Source organism: Natator depressus, chromosome 11, assembly GCF_965152275.1.
Source record: "Natator depressus isolate rNatDep1 chromosome 11, rNatDep2.hap1, whole genome shotgun sequence".
Lineage (NCBI taxonomy): Eukaryota > Metazoa > Chordata > Testudines > Cheloniidae > Natator > Natator depressus.
The window spans coordinates 45,005,624-45,019,630 of record NC_134244.1 but is presented as its reverse complement, the minus strand read 5'-3'; the positions used below and the strand labels follow the sequence as shown (position 1 = coordinate 45,019,630).

The 14,007-nt window shown below is 45.2% G+C and overlaps 1 protein-coding gene across 7 annotated transcripts in view; it reads left to right on the top strand.

Annotated features, from left to right (window-relative positions):
* The window catches only part of SESTD1 (SEC14 and spectrin domain containing 1), a 117,240-nt gene that overhangs the window by 82,098 nt on the left and 21,135 nt on the right, over positions 1–14,007 (top strand). For 6 of the 7 annotated variants that reach the window (XM_074967690.1, XM_074967687.1, XM_074967688.1 and 3 more), the window contains one exon: positions 10,036–10,247. In XM_074967690.1, coding sequence (XP_074823791.1) covers positions 10,036–10,247 — 212 coding nt within the window. The remainder of the gene's footprint in view (positions 1–10,035; positions 10,248–14,007) is intronic. The other variant, XM_074967693.1, reaches the window with a different exon arrangement.

Sequence of the window (14,007 nt, the reverse complement as noted above, 5' to 3'; positions counted from 1 at the left end):
TAATTAGTGAGTGAAAGTTCTTAACATGGGTGGCTCCAGTGTGAAAAGAATTGGTGATCTCTGTTCAGTTTCTACAAGACAGCAGTCCACTTCACAAAACCCAGCATAATTGGCTACCTTATTAACGGTCTTTAATAAGCCATAGTTTTGAATTGTCTACACAAATTAAAATCTTCCTTCCAGGTCAGAAATGAGGCAAATAGATTGGGGCAGAGATGGGGAAGCTTACACTGTTGAGGTCTGTGTTGTACCTCTTCTGGGGTTAAATAAAGGATTTCAGTTGTCCAGAGCTATACATTCAGCATCTTTCACAGACTCCAAATTCACACTTAAATTCTCTATTTTAAGAGTTCCAGTATGAACTAAAAAAATATATATATTTTTCATATGAAAATTTAAAATATTTTATTACTGAAAAGTGAGTTACAAGTCAATTGAAATTCAAGCTTTTGTCAGAACTATAGATTCGGAAAACTCCCAGGTTAATTTGTTTGCCTTGGATCCATCCTTCTTTGCCTTGTCGTAAGTTTTTTATATAAAAAACCACATGGATGATAAACATAATCTAAAAATAATATTTTTATTAGCTAGTGAAATAAAAAAATTGTAGTGTTAGATTTTAAAAAATCACTTGGATGCTTCCAAAGCCTTATTCATTTCACATAAAATTTTTATATTTATTAGTACTGTAATAACATCCTTAATTGTTCCATTGTCAGAACAATAGAGTGTGACTTCATTAGAAAATTCAGATGTATGTAGCTTGTGGTAGACCAGGGAGCTTTTTGTTTTTAAGGCAATAATAACCAAAAATGACTGTTCATTGGCTTACATGAAATGCGTGGTGGTCTCAGCCCACTTCCCCATTGACAAGCCCCCAAATCACAAAACGCTATCACATTTGGCAATAACTGGCCTTCTTGTTGACAGTCACAGCAAAGGATTGCATACATATGGAGACTATGCTAGTTGCCTACCCACTGTTGCTAATATCCAAACTTTAACATTTGCTGAGTTGATTTTACTTTAAAGCAGATGTATGTAATATTGCAGTGTTTACTTTTCTCTGCAAATAGCTATTTACTTTTTCTTTTTTTTTTTACTTAACTATTTTTTTTTAAAATCAGTTTTTTGTTAAAGCAGGTTTTTTGGATCCCTGTGGCTTGTAGATGTCATGCTGGATAATTTCCCTATATGGTTGGTGTCCTCTATGAAACCTGTTGATGATTTTTTTCCCCTTTTCATAGTGGGCAGGAAACCATGCTGCACCACCCACCACCAACACTTTGCTGGCCGTGTTAAAAGCTAAACCACAAACTGAATGGGCTTTGGGTAGGGAGACCATACATCCCATTTTGGCCAGAACAGTACCTTTTTTAAAGCCTTGTCCTGGCTGTCCCAACTTTTTTGGCAAAAGTGGGCATTTGTCCCGTTTGCTTTTGCCAACCTGATCAGTGGGCAAGAGCAAGCAGGATAAATGCTCGCTTTTGTCAAAAAGGGGGGCGGGGAGGCAGGGCTCAGGCAGGGCTCAAGTGAGCAGCAATGCCAGCCCCAGCCTTGAGCAGGGAGGGGGACTTGGGCAAGCGGCTTGGGTCAGCCCTGCGTGGGAGAGGGAGGGGCTCAGGCCAGCCCAGCATGAGGGGGAAAGGGGCTCAGGGAAGCAGCTTGGTCCAGCTCTCCGTTGGTGGGGGGCAAGTTGCTACAGCCAGCCCCAGACTGGGGAGCTCGGGCTAGCCCAACCCGGTGTCCCACTTTCCCTTTAGGAAATGTGGTCACGCAAGCCTTGGGAAACTAAAATACCTACTTAACTCCTGGAGTTGGGTCCTCCCATTGTCGCTGAAGAATATTGTTGGGGCAATGTGGGGGAACTGGCACCATTTTTGTTTAGGCTTCACAGTGTAGTGGGATTCCCCCCCCCCCCCCCTTCTGGATTTATAAGAAGGCTCACTCTGTGGTTTAAAGAATAAAACCCAGATATTCCCAGTAAACAATTATTGAGAGCCTATTATGTTAAGCTTATCTTTTTGTAATATTTAAAGCCTATAATTTTATTGTTTTGTATGTTGCCCTCATAGTTTCTTTTAACTAATTGGAACAGAAGGGAAATGGTAAAATAGTTTTTTTCCTTCCTTCTTGTATCAGATTTTTTATTTTATTATTTGTAAGTGGCTTTCATTATTATTTTAATTATTAACCCCCCAAAAAGCTAGTTAAATAGTTAGTCAGTGATGGCCAGATCCACTTCACACCACAAATAATTTCATAAAATTCCCTGGAAGTACTTGTGGATTAAGGTACTACTTGGTCTGAGTAAGGGCTTGTCTACACTACAAAATTAAGTCGACTTTATCTAATTTGACCTCGAGCCTCCGAATTAAGTAAGTCGATTGTGCATGGCCATGCCATGCTCATTGTCTCGATGGAGTGCGTCCTCCCTAGCAGTGCCTGCATTGATGCACAAAGCAGTGCATCATGGGTGGCTATCCCAAAGTGCAACTTGCCGCAGTGTGTTTTGGGAAGTTTGTGCAATGCGTTATGGGACCAAAACAGGGGAGAATGGGAACATTGCGTTGGCACCCGCGATGCACTGTGCTCCGTCCCTCATATCAGTGGCAAACAACCAAGTGGTTTTCACGCCTTAAAATTGCCGTGCATATGCCATAACCCCAGAAGCATGGAGCCTGCTCAATTGTACACCCTTGCTGTGAGCATCTCAAACACCTCGCGCCTTCTCCTATAGTATTTCCAGAGCCAAAGTAGGGTCTGCCGCGTGGAACGTAGCAATGTCCTGCAAGCAGCCCTGCTGCAAGCCATTGAAAAAAAACAATTCACAGAGTAGTTGCACTCTGCTGAGCGCCATTTCTGGTCCCGTGAAGCAAGCACTGACTGGTGGGACCGCATCGTTTTGCAGGTACGGGATGACGAGCAGTGGCCGCAGAACTTTTGAATGCGGAAGGCCACCTTCCAGGAACTTTGTGCAGAGCTTTCCCTTGCCCTGCAGTTCAGCAACACAAAAATGAGAGCTGCTCTGACAGTGGAGAAGTGAGTAGCGATCGCTATTTGGAAGTTTGCAATGGCAGACAGTTACTGGTCAGTGGGGAATCAATTTGGAGTAGGTAAATCAACCGTGGGAGCTTCTGTGCTCCAAGTGTGTAGCCCCATTTATCGACTTCTGCTATGAAGGGTAGTGAGTCTGGGAAATGTGGAAGACATAGTGGATGGTTATGCCACAGTGGGGTTCCCTAATTGCCATGGAGCGATAGATGACACGCATATCCCCATCTTGGCACCAAACCACTTAGCCAAAGAGTACATAAACCAAAAGGGATACTTTTCAATGGTGTTACAAGCACTGTTGGATCACAGGAGACGTTTCACTGACATCAACATAGGATGGGTGGGAAAGGTGCATGACGCGCGCATATTTAGGAACTCGGGTCTGTTCAAAAAGCTGCAACCCGGGACTTTCTTTCCAGACCACAAAATGAACATTGAGATGCCTATAGTTATCCTGGGGGACCCAGCCTATCCCTTGCTTCCAGATTCAACTGTAGGCTCAGCAAGTGCAGAATGGTGGTTGTCATTTGAAAGGGCACTGGAGAAGTTTATTAACAAGGTTGGACCTTTTATTGAAGAGAACATCCCCATGATTATAGCTGCCTGCTGTGTGCTCCATAATATCTGGGAAGGGTGAAAATTTTCGGCAGGGGTGGGCAGTTGAGACAGATCGCATGGCAGCCATTTTTGAGCAGTCAGACACCAGGGCAATAAGAAGAGCACAGCAAGGGGCAGTGTGTATCCACGAGGCTTTGAAAAGCCGTTTCAGTAATGAGTCACAGTAATGTGAGCTGCTTGTCTGCATTGTGCTTTCCCAAACCTTCACCTGGAATGTATCACTGCCCCTGTAAAGCCAACCCCCCTGCCCAAGCCCATGGCTTCTACTCAATAAAGAACATTTAGTCTTCTTCGAGATGTGTGTTCACGTCCATTCCACATTAGGTGTGCGCGTGTTGCATGCACGAATGTAGGAAACTTTTTCTCTTAGTGGCTCCCGTCGGGCCGGTGGGGCCCCCTGAGTGGTGCCACTGCGTTGTGCATATATACCCCTGCCGCCCGACCCCCTCCTGTTCCTTCTTACCATCCATGGCGGCGTTGGAACAACCTCTCTCTCTTGGATGAGAGCAGTCCCTTAGCCTTTCTCATAGATAGCTGTTATCAGTTAGTTAGCATACCTTTGTTGGGGACCTCAGGGTTTGTGGTCCGCAGCAGATTGGTTGCTCCATATCAATGTGAAGGCGCTCGGGGCGGTTCGTCTAGCCTGCCAGACGTTTCACGCCACTCTGAGTGGTCACAGCATGACAGTTCTGACAGACAACGCTACTGCCATGTTCTGTATAAACAAGCAGGGTGGGGCCCGTTCCTCGCCACTCTGTCGCGAGGCTCTCCTCCTCTGGGACTTTTGTATAGCCCACGCCATTCACCTCGAGGTGTCATATCTCCCGGGGGGGCGGCCTACCTCAGCAGGTCGTATCACATGCATGAGTGGACGTTCAGAGCGGACGTCGTGCTTTTGCTCTTCCGCAGGCGGGGGTTTCCCCGGGTAGACCTGTTTGCCACCAGGGCCAATACCCAGTGTCCGCGGTTCTGCTCGTTCCAGGGCCACAGCCCGGACTCAGTCGCAGATGCGTTTGCGATCCTTTGGGGAGGGGGCTTGATGTATGCTTTCCCCCTCTCCCCTTGGTATACAAGGTCCTGCTCAAGGTACGCAGGGACAGGGCAGCTGTGGTCCTCATCGCCACGGCGTGGCCCCGCCAGGTCTGGTACACAACGCTCCTAGAGCTGTTGGAGGCCCCAGTAGTCCTGCCCCTACACCGGGACCTCATTGTGCAGGATGGCAGGCGGCTTCTCCACCCTGACCTGCAATCACTACACCTGACGACGTAGAAGCTCCGTGGCTAAACGCCTTGGAAAGCCAGTGCTCCCTTCCTGTGCAGCAGATTCTGCTTGGCAGTAGGAAGCCCTCTACCAGGGCTACCTATGTGATCAAGTGGAAAAGGTTCTCGTGTTGGTGTGAGCCCCGAGAGGTGCGGCCGTGCCAGGCCCCAGTGCAAGTCATCCTCGAGTACCCCCTGCACCTCAAGCAGCAGGGGCTGGCCCCGTCCTCACTCAGAGTGCACCTGGCGGCCATCTCCGCCTTCTGTCGAGGGTTTTCAGGGCTCGGTGTTTTCCTACCCAGTGGTGGGACGGTTCCTTAAAGGATTGGAAAGGCTGTTTCCGTACTCATGCCCCCCAGTCCCTCCTTGGAACCTTAACTTGGTCCACTCTAAGCTCATGGGATCCCCGTTCGAGCCCCTCACTACCTGCTCCCTCCTCCACATTTCCTGGAAGGTGGCATTTCTGGTGGCCATTACCTCGGCCAGAAGGGTGTCTGAGCTGAGGGCTCTCACCTCTGAGCCACCGTATACAGTGTTTCACAAGGATAAGGTGCAGCTCCAACCGCACCCCAAGTTCCTCCCTAAGGTAGTCTCGCAATTGCATTTGGGCCAGGACATTTGTCTGCCAGTGTTTTTGCAAAACCCCATACGGACCCGAATCACCGCAGCCGACACACCCTAGATGTCTGTCAAGCGCTGGCATTCTATTTGGAGCGCACCAAGCCCTTTCATAAATCCGCGCAGCTGTTCGTGGCCATAGCCGAGAGGATGAAAGGCCTCCCGGTGTCAGTGCAATGGATCTCGTCTTGGATTACAAGCTGCATCCGGGCGTGCTATGAGCTCGCAGGTGTTCTGGCCCCGGCGGTCATGGCCCACTCGATCAGGGTGCAAGCGACTTCCACGGCTTTCCTGGCACAGGTCCTGATCCAGGAGATCTACAGAGCAGCCACCTGGTACTCGGTGCACACCTTCACGACCCACTACGCGGTCACCCAGCAGGCCAGAGAGGACGCGGCAGTTGGCAGAGCGGTCCTCCGAGCAGTTGTTCCGTGACTCCTACCCTCCTCCAGAGGTAAGCTTGTGATTCACCTAATGTGGAATGGACATGAACAAGCACTCGAAGAAAAAAACAGTTACTTACCTTCTCATAACTGTTCTTCGAGATGTGTTGTTCACGTCCATTCCACCACCCACCCTCCTACCCCTCTGTCGAGTCACCGGCAAGAAGGAACTGGAGGGGGTCGGGTGGCAGGGATATATATGCACGGCTCAGTGGCACCACTCAGGGGGCCCGCCAGCCCAACGGGAGCCACTAAGGGAAAAAGTTTCCGACGCTCGTGCACGCAACGCACGCACACCTAATGTGGAATGGACGTGAAGACACAGCTCAAAGAACAACAGTTACGAGAAGGTAAGTAACGGTTATTTTCTCTAATCCATTTACTTTAACAAACATAAGTAAAGAGGGAAAATGGGGGGAAAAAAAGGTAACCTGGGGGAAAAAGGGTTGTAAAGTTGGAACAGGAGAAACATTTTCAGCTGTGTAATGTAACACCGCATTCCAGACCATCAAAGGTCTGTAAATCTGCGCCTTCTCTGTTCCTTGTACCCTCCCCCTGAGTTAAGTGAACGGGGTAATGGACTTTTCACCCACGCCTCATGGAAAGCTTGGGGGAGGGTGATTCTGCCCCAGGCGATGCTGGCTGGCTGTCCATCAGGGTCTGCAGAGGGACTCTACCCTCCGGCTTCTGTTCCTGCAGTTCAATCAGACGCCTCAACATGTCTGCTTGGTCCCTCATAATCCAAAGCATCTCATCCTGCGCCGCACGCTCTTGCTCATTGGAAGCTTTCCTGCTCTCAATGTCCATGTCTAACTTCTCAGACAGTGAAATCCCCCACGCTGTCAGCTCTGTGTCAGCTGTCCCAGAGGCATTCATTATCTCGGTGAACATGTCCTCCCACTTTCTCTTTCTCCTCCTTCTAATCAGTGAAAGTCTGCTTTCAGGTGTTGATGACACACCGAAGGACACATTTCCAGCTGTCAGTCATGGGAAAAAATAAAGAAGCCATTGTACATGAATAAAATGTTTCCAGCAAAAGGCCATTTTCATAAAAAAAAAAAAAAAAAAACCCCTCTTATTACACAAGGTGCAAGCCATAACATAATCAGAATCCGTAACCGTTCACTGTGCTGCTCCAGCCATGGTGAATAGGCCCCCCCAGGTCACGGGTGACCACACTTTTAATGAAGTTTATGGCAGGCTCATGTTGGGAGCAGAGGTAGATAGTGGAACAATGGCCCTTCCCCATTGCACCACGGGGAAACTGTTTACGAATGGGGTGGGAGGGAAAGTTTTCACTCCCAAATTGCGGAATCTCTCATGTGGGGCCCCAGTCCCCTATCAGCCACTTTAAACTACTTGCCGACGCGTGCCGAGCACAGTAAAGGCACATTAGCGGCCATGTGGTTTGGCAATCCGGAATGTGGGGGGTCGGGTGGGTCTACATGCCCTCCCCCCCCCCCCCCCCCCGTAAGAGCACTTTTAATGAGAACTTCCCCCGTTTCCCCTAGGCAACACTATGTGATATCAGTCTTCTGAGGGTAATAGAGGTGGAAAGGAAAGAGATGTTGCAAGCGTCTGGTTATAGACCGGTCCTTATGCTGCTATGCTGTGTACCACAATGATGCCAACAGAATTAATTCAGGACTTGCATGGGAAAGTGTCCTACCATGGTGGAAGAAATAAGACTGCCCTGCCCATAAACCTTCTGCAAACAGAGTACCTCCATGAAAGTTGCCTAGAGATATCCATGGAGGATTCCTGGGCTATCCAAGTCCACATAAACCGTCTTTTCCAGGGGCCACCCTCTGCATAGCTGGAGCGGCCTCTTGTAAGCCGAGAACCACAGCACCTCGCTTTTTTCTTCACAGTAAACATGCCAACCACCGAATGTGTGTGCCTGCTAAAGTTTAACTGGACTTTGATTGTAACTGTATACTCACCAGAGGTGCCTTCCCCGGCATCATGGTCGGCCACCGTGTTGTCCTGCGACCCACAGGGCTCCAGGGTTAAAAATATTTCCTGACTCTTGGGGAGAGTGGATCCACCACTCACCTGTCTTCCATTCTCCTCCTCCTCCTCCTATTCTTCATCCACCATATCGTCTTCATTGTCCCTAGACTCTCACACCTGTGAGGTGCCCACGTTGCTTGTGGGGGTGCTGGTAGCGTCACCCCCGAGAATTGCATGCAGCTCATTGTGGAACCGGCATGTGTGGGGTTCAGCACCAGAATGACTGTTCGCCTCCCTTGCCTTCTGGTACGCTTGGCGAAGTTCTTTTATTTTCACACACCACTGCTGTGTCCCCCTCATGTAGCCCTTCTCCCCCATTCCATGAACGATCTTTGCATAGATGTCAGTGTTTCTTCTGCTTGATCGGAAGTCTGCCTGCACAGACTTCTCCCCACACAGCAATGAGATCCATCACTTCCTATGCAGACCAGGCTGGAGTGCATTTGGGGCGTGTAGTCTCAATGATCAGCTGCGCTCAAGCTGCCGTGCTCCCAGTGTTGATTAAACAGGAAATGGGAAATCAAAAATTCCCAGGGCTTTAGAAGGGGAGGGGCTGTTTCCTGTGTACCTGGCTGCCATGCAGCAGAATTGAAAATGATCTCCAGCGTGGTCACAGGTGAGCATTGTGGGACACCATCTGGAGTCCCTTTAAGTTGAATTACACAGCGCTGTGTCTGCACTAACTTGCAGTTGACCCATGAAAATCAAATTAAGTGCTACGCCTCTCACAGAGGTGGATTACAAAAGTCGACATTACAAGACCTGGTAGTGTAGACACACATGTTAACAGGTCGACTTAAGGTGGCTTCCTTTAAGCTAACTTTTTAGTGTAGACCAGGCCTAAGATTCTCATAGACTGGGCCTGGTTAAGCAAAGGAATAGGCTAAGAAGCTGCAAGGAAGACTCCTGGTAAAAATGTTGTTTTGGATTCAGAACTGTGCTTTTGTATGAATATTTTTCATTAAATATTATAAAATCACCAAAGATGACAGAAAGAGAAGAAATACAGAGAACCTCAGTTATAGCTGAATTCATCGGTGCTTTCAGCTCATCCATTATATCTAAAAATGAGGATGGAGAGGAAGTGGAAGTGTGAATGCTTTTTCGTGTGTGTACACAGTAGCTTGGAGTGAGCCAGCATGTATTGTAGAAATGAGAGGGTCAAAATTGTGCTTAGCAATTATTTCTTTATATTATTTAAATCCATGTTGCAATCAGTGTATATATTTTTCTTAATAAAATTTAATGATTTAAAGAAATGGAATAGTTTATTTATGGAGGTAAGCCTTCTCGATGTTAGTTGTACCTTGGGCTATAGGAAGTCAAAGAATTTTCACGCTTGAAAACTACTAGAAAATATAAATTGGTTATCTTTTAGAATATTGATCAAATTTAAGGAAGACGGTTTGCTTTCAGATGGTGATTTTGGTGAAAAAGTCCCCTTAACTTCCTTTTCCTATATCTACTACTTAAATACTCTCTCTCCACATTTTCAAAGCCACTAACAAGGCATGTAAACAGAAGGAAACTTTATTATAGAGTTTAGTTTATTAGAACCAGTAGAATTGAAGGTCTGATTTACTCTCAGTTAAATTATTCAAAGACCTTAAAGTATTTTAGATCAGTTACTCCCAAAATAGAACTTCTTGGAGTCAATAAAGGGACCCTGAAACACATTTTGAAAATCTGTTGGAAACTACCATGAATTTGAGAAGGAATCTTACTTCAGTTTAGATTTTACATACTGTTCGCTTTGTGTGTGCATATTTTTTTGTTGTTCCCCTTCCCCTAAAATATACTGGGCCACATTCTGTCCTAATTTGAAGCCAGTACCGTCCCATTGACAAAGGACAGTATTTTGCCTGTTGTCTACAAAGAAACATCATTAAATGTACCAGTATACTTCAGTTCATTAGATGTAAGAATATAATGTCTGGTAACCTTAAAAACTAATTTCTACTTCCTAATGATTTTCACTGCATCTGTGGTTATTAATTATGATTGTATTGCTCTATTTATCTTTAAAGGTCATGAGCTATTATCAGAGTTACAGCAGCGTCGGTTTAATGGTTCAGATGGAGGTGTCTCATGGTCTCCCATGGATGATGAACTGCTTGCTCAGCCACAGGTTATGAAGCTATTAGATTCACTCCGAGAACAGTATACACGTTACCAGGAAGTTTGTAGACAACGTAGCAAGCGCACACAGCTAGAGGAGATTCAACAGAAGGTAATGCAGGTAAGCACCAAGATTCTCTTGGTACCATATTTTTTTTATCATGTAACCTTTTGACTTTGCAGGGTTAACAAAAATCCATCTAAAACAAACCTGGCTTTAGTCTGTTTAGTATTGTTTTTAATAGCACATATTACAGACATCTATGGTGCGGTGGGTTTGTTTTGCAATGTCTAGGACTGTTAAAAATCGTTACCTGCCCTCAGTGTATTCCTACGGTGTGTGCCTGTGTGTAATTTAGGAAGCATATGCCATATAATTCTTTACTGCTTAATTCTAAATATCTGAGAAGTCAGTCATAAGTAGCTTAAAGTGATATATTTTTAAACTAGATTCAAGCTAAATATTAGTGTTTCACAGCTTTGTAGTAACGTTGAGTTCTCTGTTAGACCTCTGTCTGGATTGAATACAACAGACAATTCTGTTACATTTTTTGTTTATATTGAAATTGAGTCTTACGCTCTGACTTTTAGGTCTGGGTAAGCTGCAGTTCGTGTAAGACTAAGGGAGTTGGAGGGAAAGTTGCTTTACTCAGGCTTTTGTGCTTCCTTTGATTCAGAGGCTTCTAGATGCCGATTTTGCCTGATGATCGAATTTGACTTCCTGCAATGGTTTTCAAAGGGCCTTTTTGAGAGGTAGAGGTCACTAGAATGCAGTAATTTCCAGACAAGCTTTCTCTTCCAAGCCCCCTATGCTGGGGATTCTCCTACACGTAATGAATCCTCATTCATTTAGTCACTTATGCCAGCTTTAAGCCTTCCTTGCATTGCCACAGGGCTAAGCACCTAGATCATTATCAAATAAGCATTCAAGAAAAAAATATTATGATGGTAGTTTTGCTTTTATCTTAAAGTTCTTCTTTGAGTGCTAGTCCCCTTATGTATTTGACATGTGAATGTGCATGCGAACCATCCACCTGAGACTGTAGATTTCTAGCAAGTAGTGTCTGTTCATCCGTGCCTGTGCAGTTGCTTTCCTCATGCTACAAACCAAGGGCATAAGGTGTATTGTAAACCGATGCCTCTCCAGTTTCTTCTTACTGCCGCATAGCTGGAGTTGGAATCCTCTGTGTCCACAGATTTCTCTGTGCTTCTTTCTTCTTAACGAACACGCACACACTATTCAGCTTGAAGGGATATTTTGGCCACCAGTGGGAAACTAGGTTATACTAACTGTACTAAGACTAAAAACTCTCACTATACTGAAGTCGATGCAGCTGACACTGCATCCAGAAGGAGAGCCACAGATACAGTCATGAGGCATGAGTTTTCACTGCATTCCACAGGGTTCCCCAGGGAGGTTCAAAATATAATAGACAAGTTTTGATAAGTTTATTTATCAAGAAGACTGACGAGTCTCTGCGCTCATTGAAAAACTTTGGAATAACTCTCTGCTCCCTTGGCATTGATACCCTGGCTCCAAAGAGACACCACCATAAACAGATGTACAAGCCATGACCACCTCCCTAGCTGTTCTACCACCAGAGCTCATTTGAACCACTGTGCAAACACCAGAGCAGACAAACCTAGATATACAGCTATCCCTGTGACAACCACAACTACTCAACCCCATCCACCATCCAGAGTTATTTTTGATGGGATGTTCAAGAACTGCCTATATCTGTTGATGCCATCCACCACTGACCACATGTTCTGTGTCTCACCTTTCTATGAAGGTCACCTTTTTAGTTGCCGTCATCTCATCTGGAAGGATGAATGGACTGGGAGCACTCATGGCTGACCCTCAGTATGCTGTTTTTCATAAGGAAAACATTTCCCTTTGCCTTCACTGGAAATTCATCTCTAAAGTCATTTCTTAATTTCACATAAGTCAATTTAAATTTTCTTCCCAAAACCTCATGCTTCTGATGAAGAGAGGAGACATTTTACCACTGAAAATGTAAATCCAGCAAGAAACTATTTTCATTTGTGTAGTCACTGAAATCTTCAAAAGAAAAGAAAAACCCAAACTCTTCTTATTGATATTTTCAGTTGAAAACGAAAAACCAACAACATGTAGTGTATAAGATAACACTACTGCGTAGCTCACAAATGACATAAGCAGGGCATGGGACTTTTTTCCTGTAGTTGGATAATATTCAAATTGGCTGAGCAAGAATTGCTGATTGAAATAAAGTTTATAACCTAGCTTGGCAAACTGCCTTCATTAATGCATTTAAATAGACTTGTTTACTGGGGCATCAACCTCAATTTGCATCATTTTGATTAGAAATAATCATCCATTTGCTCTGTCTACGTTACTGACGCTGCATAATAAGTGAACAGAATCTTAGCACATGATGAAGCTATGTGTTCTGCTATTTTGTTTAACCAGTTTTTAAATGATTGTCGAAGGCATCAAGTACTATACAAAACTGCAATAAGATGTTGCCTAAATTTAAAAGATAACGCAACCTCCCTAGATTCACAGCCAGAAATATACACGCTGTATGTAAGGGCAACAGCCACAGTGGGTAAGCTGCCCACCAACAGGAGGAGTCAATGCTCCATTGGTACAAAGAATGGGGGTGAGGAATAAAAATGGGAAGCAGATGATGGGGGCGGCCTAATTAAAGAAAAGAAAAAAGACAAGGGGAGAGTGTGACATTCCTCAGGGTACAATCTGGACTGATGGACAGCTGTGTCCCCTCAATTCTCCAACCTGGAGTGTCTTTTACACTGCTTCACTGTGAGAGCAACCACTCCTGGTCTGCTCACACAACCTCCAGCATGTAAATCACTCCCAGCTATATTGTATGAGTGTTGTAGCCAGCCACCCATGAATTACACTGCAGAGCAACACCAGCAAATTCCCAGTCCCAGACTATCTCCCAGAAATGTGCATCTTGTACTGCCCAGCAGCCTCCTGGACAGTACAAGCTCATATAAAGTCCGTCATTTCATTAATAGAAAATGATATGCACAAATCTTGTTATTCTAAATGAAGTTTCCCAAACATTTCAATCCAAACACACTGGTTTAGATTAAACAATAAAACAAGTTTATTAACTACAAAAAGATAGATTTTAAGTGATTACAAGTAATGAGGCGTAAAAGAATTGGTTACAAGAAAATAAAAGATAAAACACAATTAATATCCAACTTAAGCTAAGTGATTTCAAAACAAAAATCTCACCACATGTTTAGCAGTCTTACTGGCTGAAATACAGAAGAGAAGAATGAGGGGAGATTTGATAACTGCTTTCAACTACCTGAAAGGTGGTTCCAAAGAGGATGGATCTAGACTATTCTCAGTGGTAGCGGATGACAGGACAAGGAGTAATGGTCTCAAGTTGCAGTGGGGGAGATTTAGGTTGGATATTAGGAAAAACTTTTTCACTAGGAGGGTGGTGAAACACTGGAATGCGTTACCTAGGGAGGTGGTGGAATCTCCTTCCTTAGAAGTTTTTAAGGTCAGGCTTGACAAAGCGCTGGCTCAGATGATTTAATTGGGGATCGGTCCTGCTTTGAGCAGGGGGTTGGACTAGATGGCCTCCTGAGGTCCCTTCCAACCCTGATATTCTATGATTCTAAATCCTTTCAGCCAGGATCTCTCCCCAGTCCAGTTATGCTTCCTTTGTCCTTCAAGCATTGTCAATGCTGTGAATAGAAATGAAGGGAGAGATATCTTGGGGCATCTGTCCCCCTTCCTTATAGCTCTCTTTTTCTACGAAAATCAGCTCCAGTTGAAGTTCAGGAGGCAGAAGGTCTTGGGGGTCGGGAACCTCCAGCTGTTTCTTTGCCAAAATGTAAATTTCTTGCTC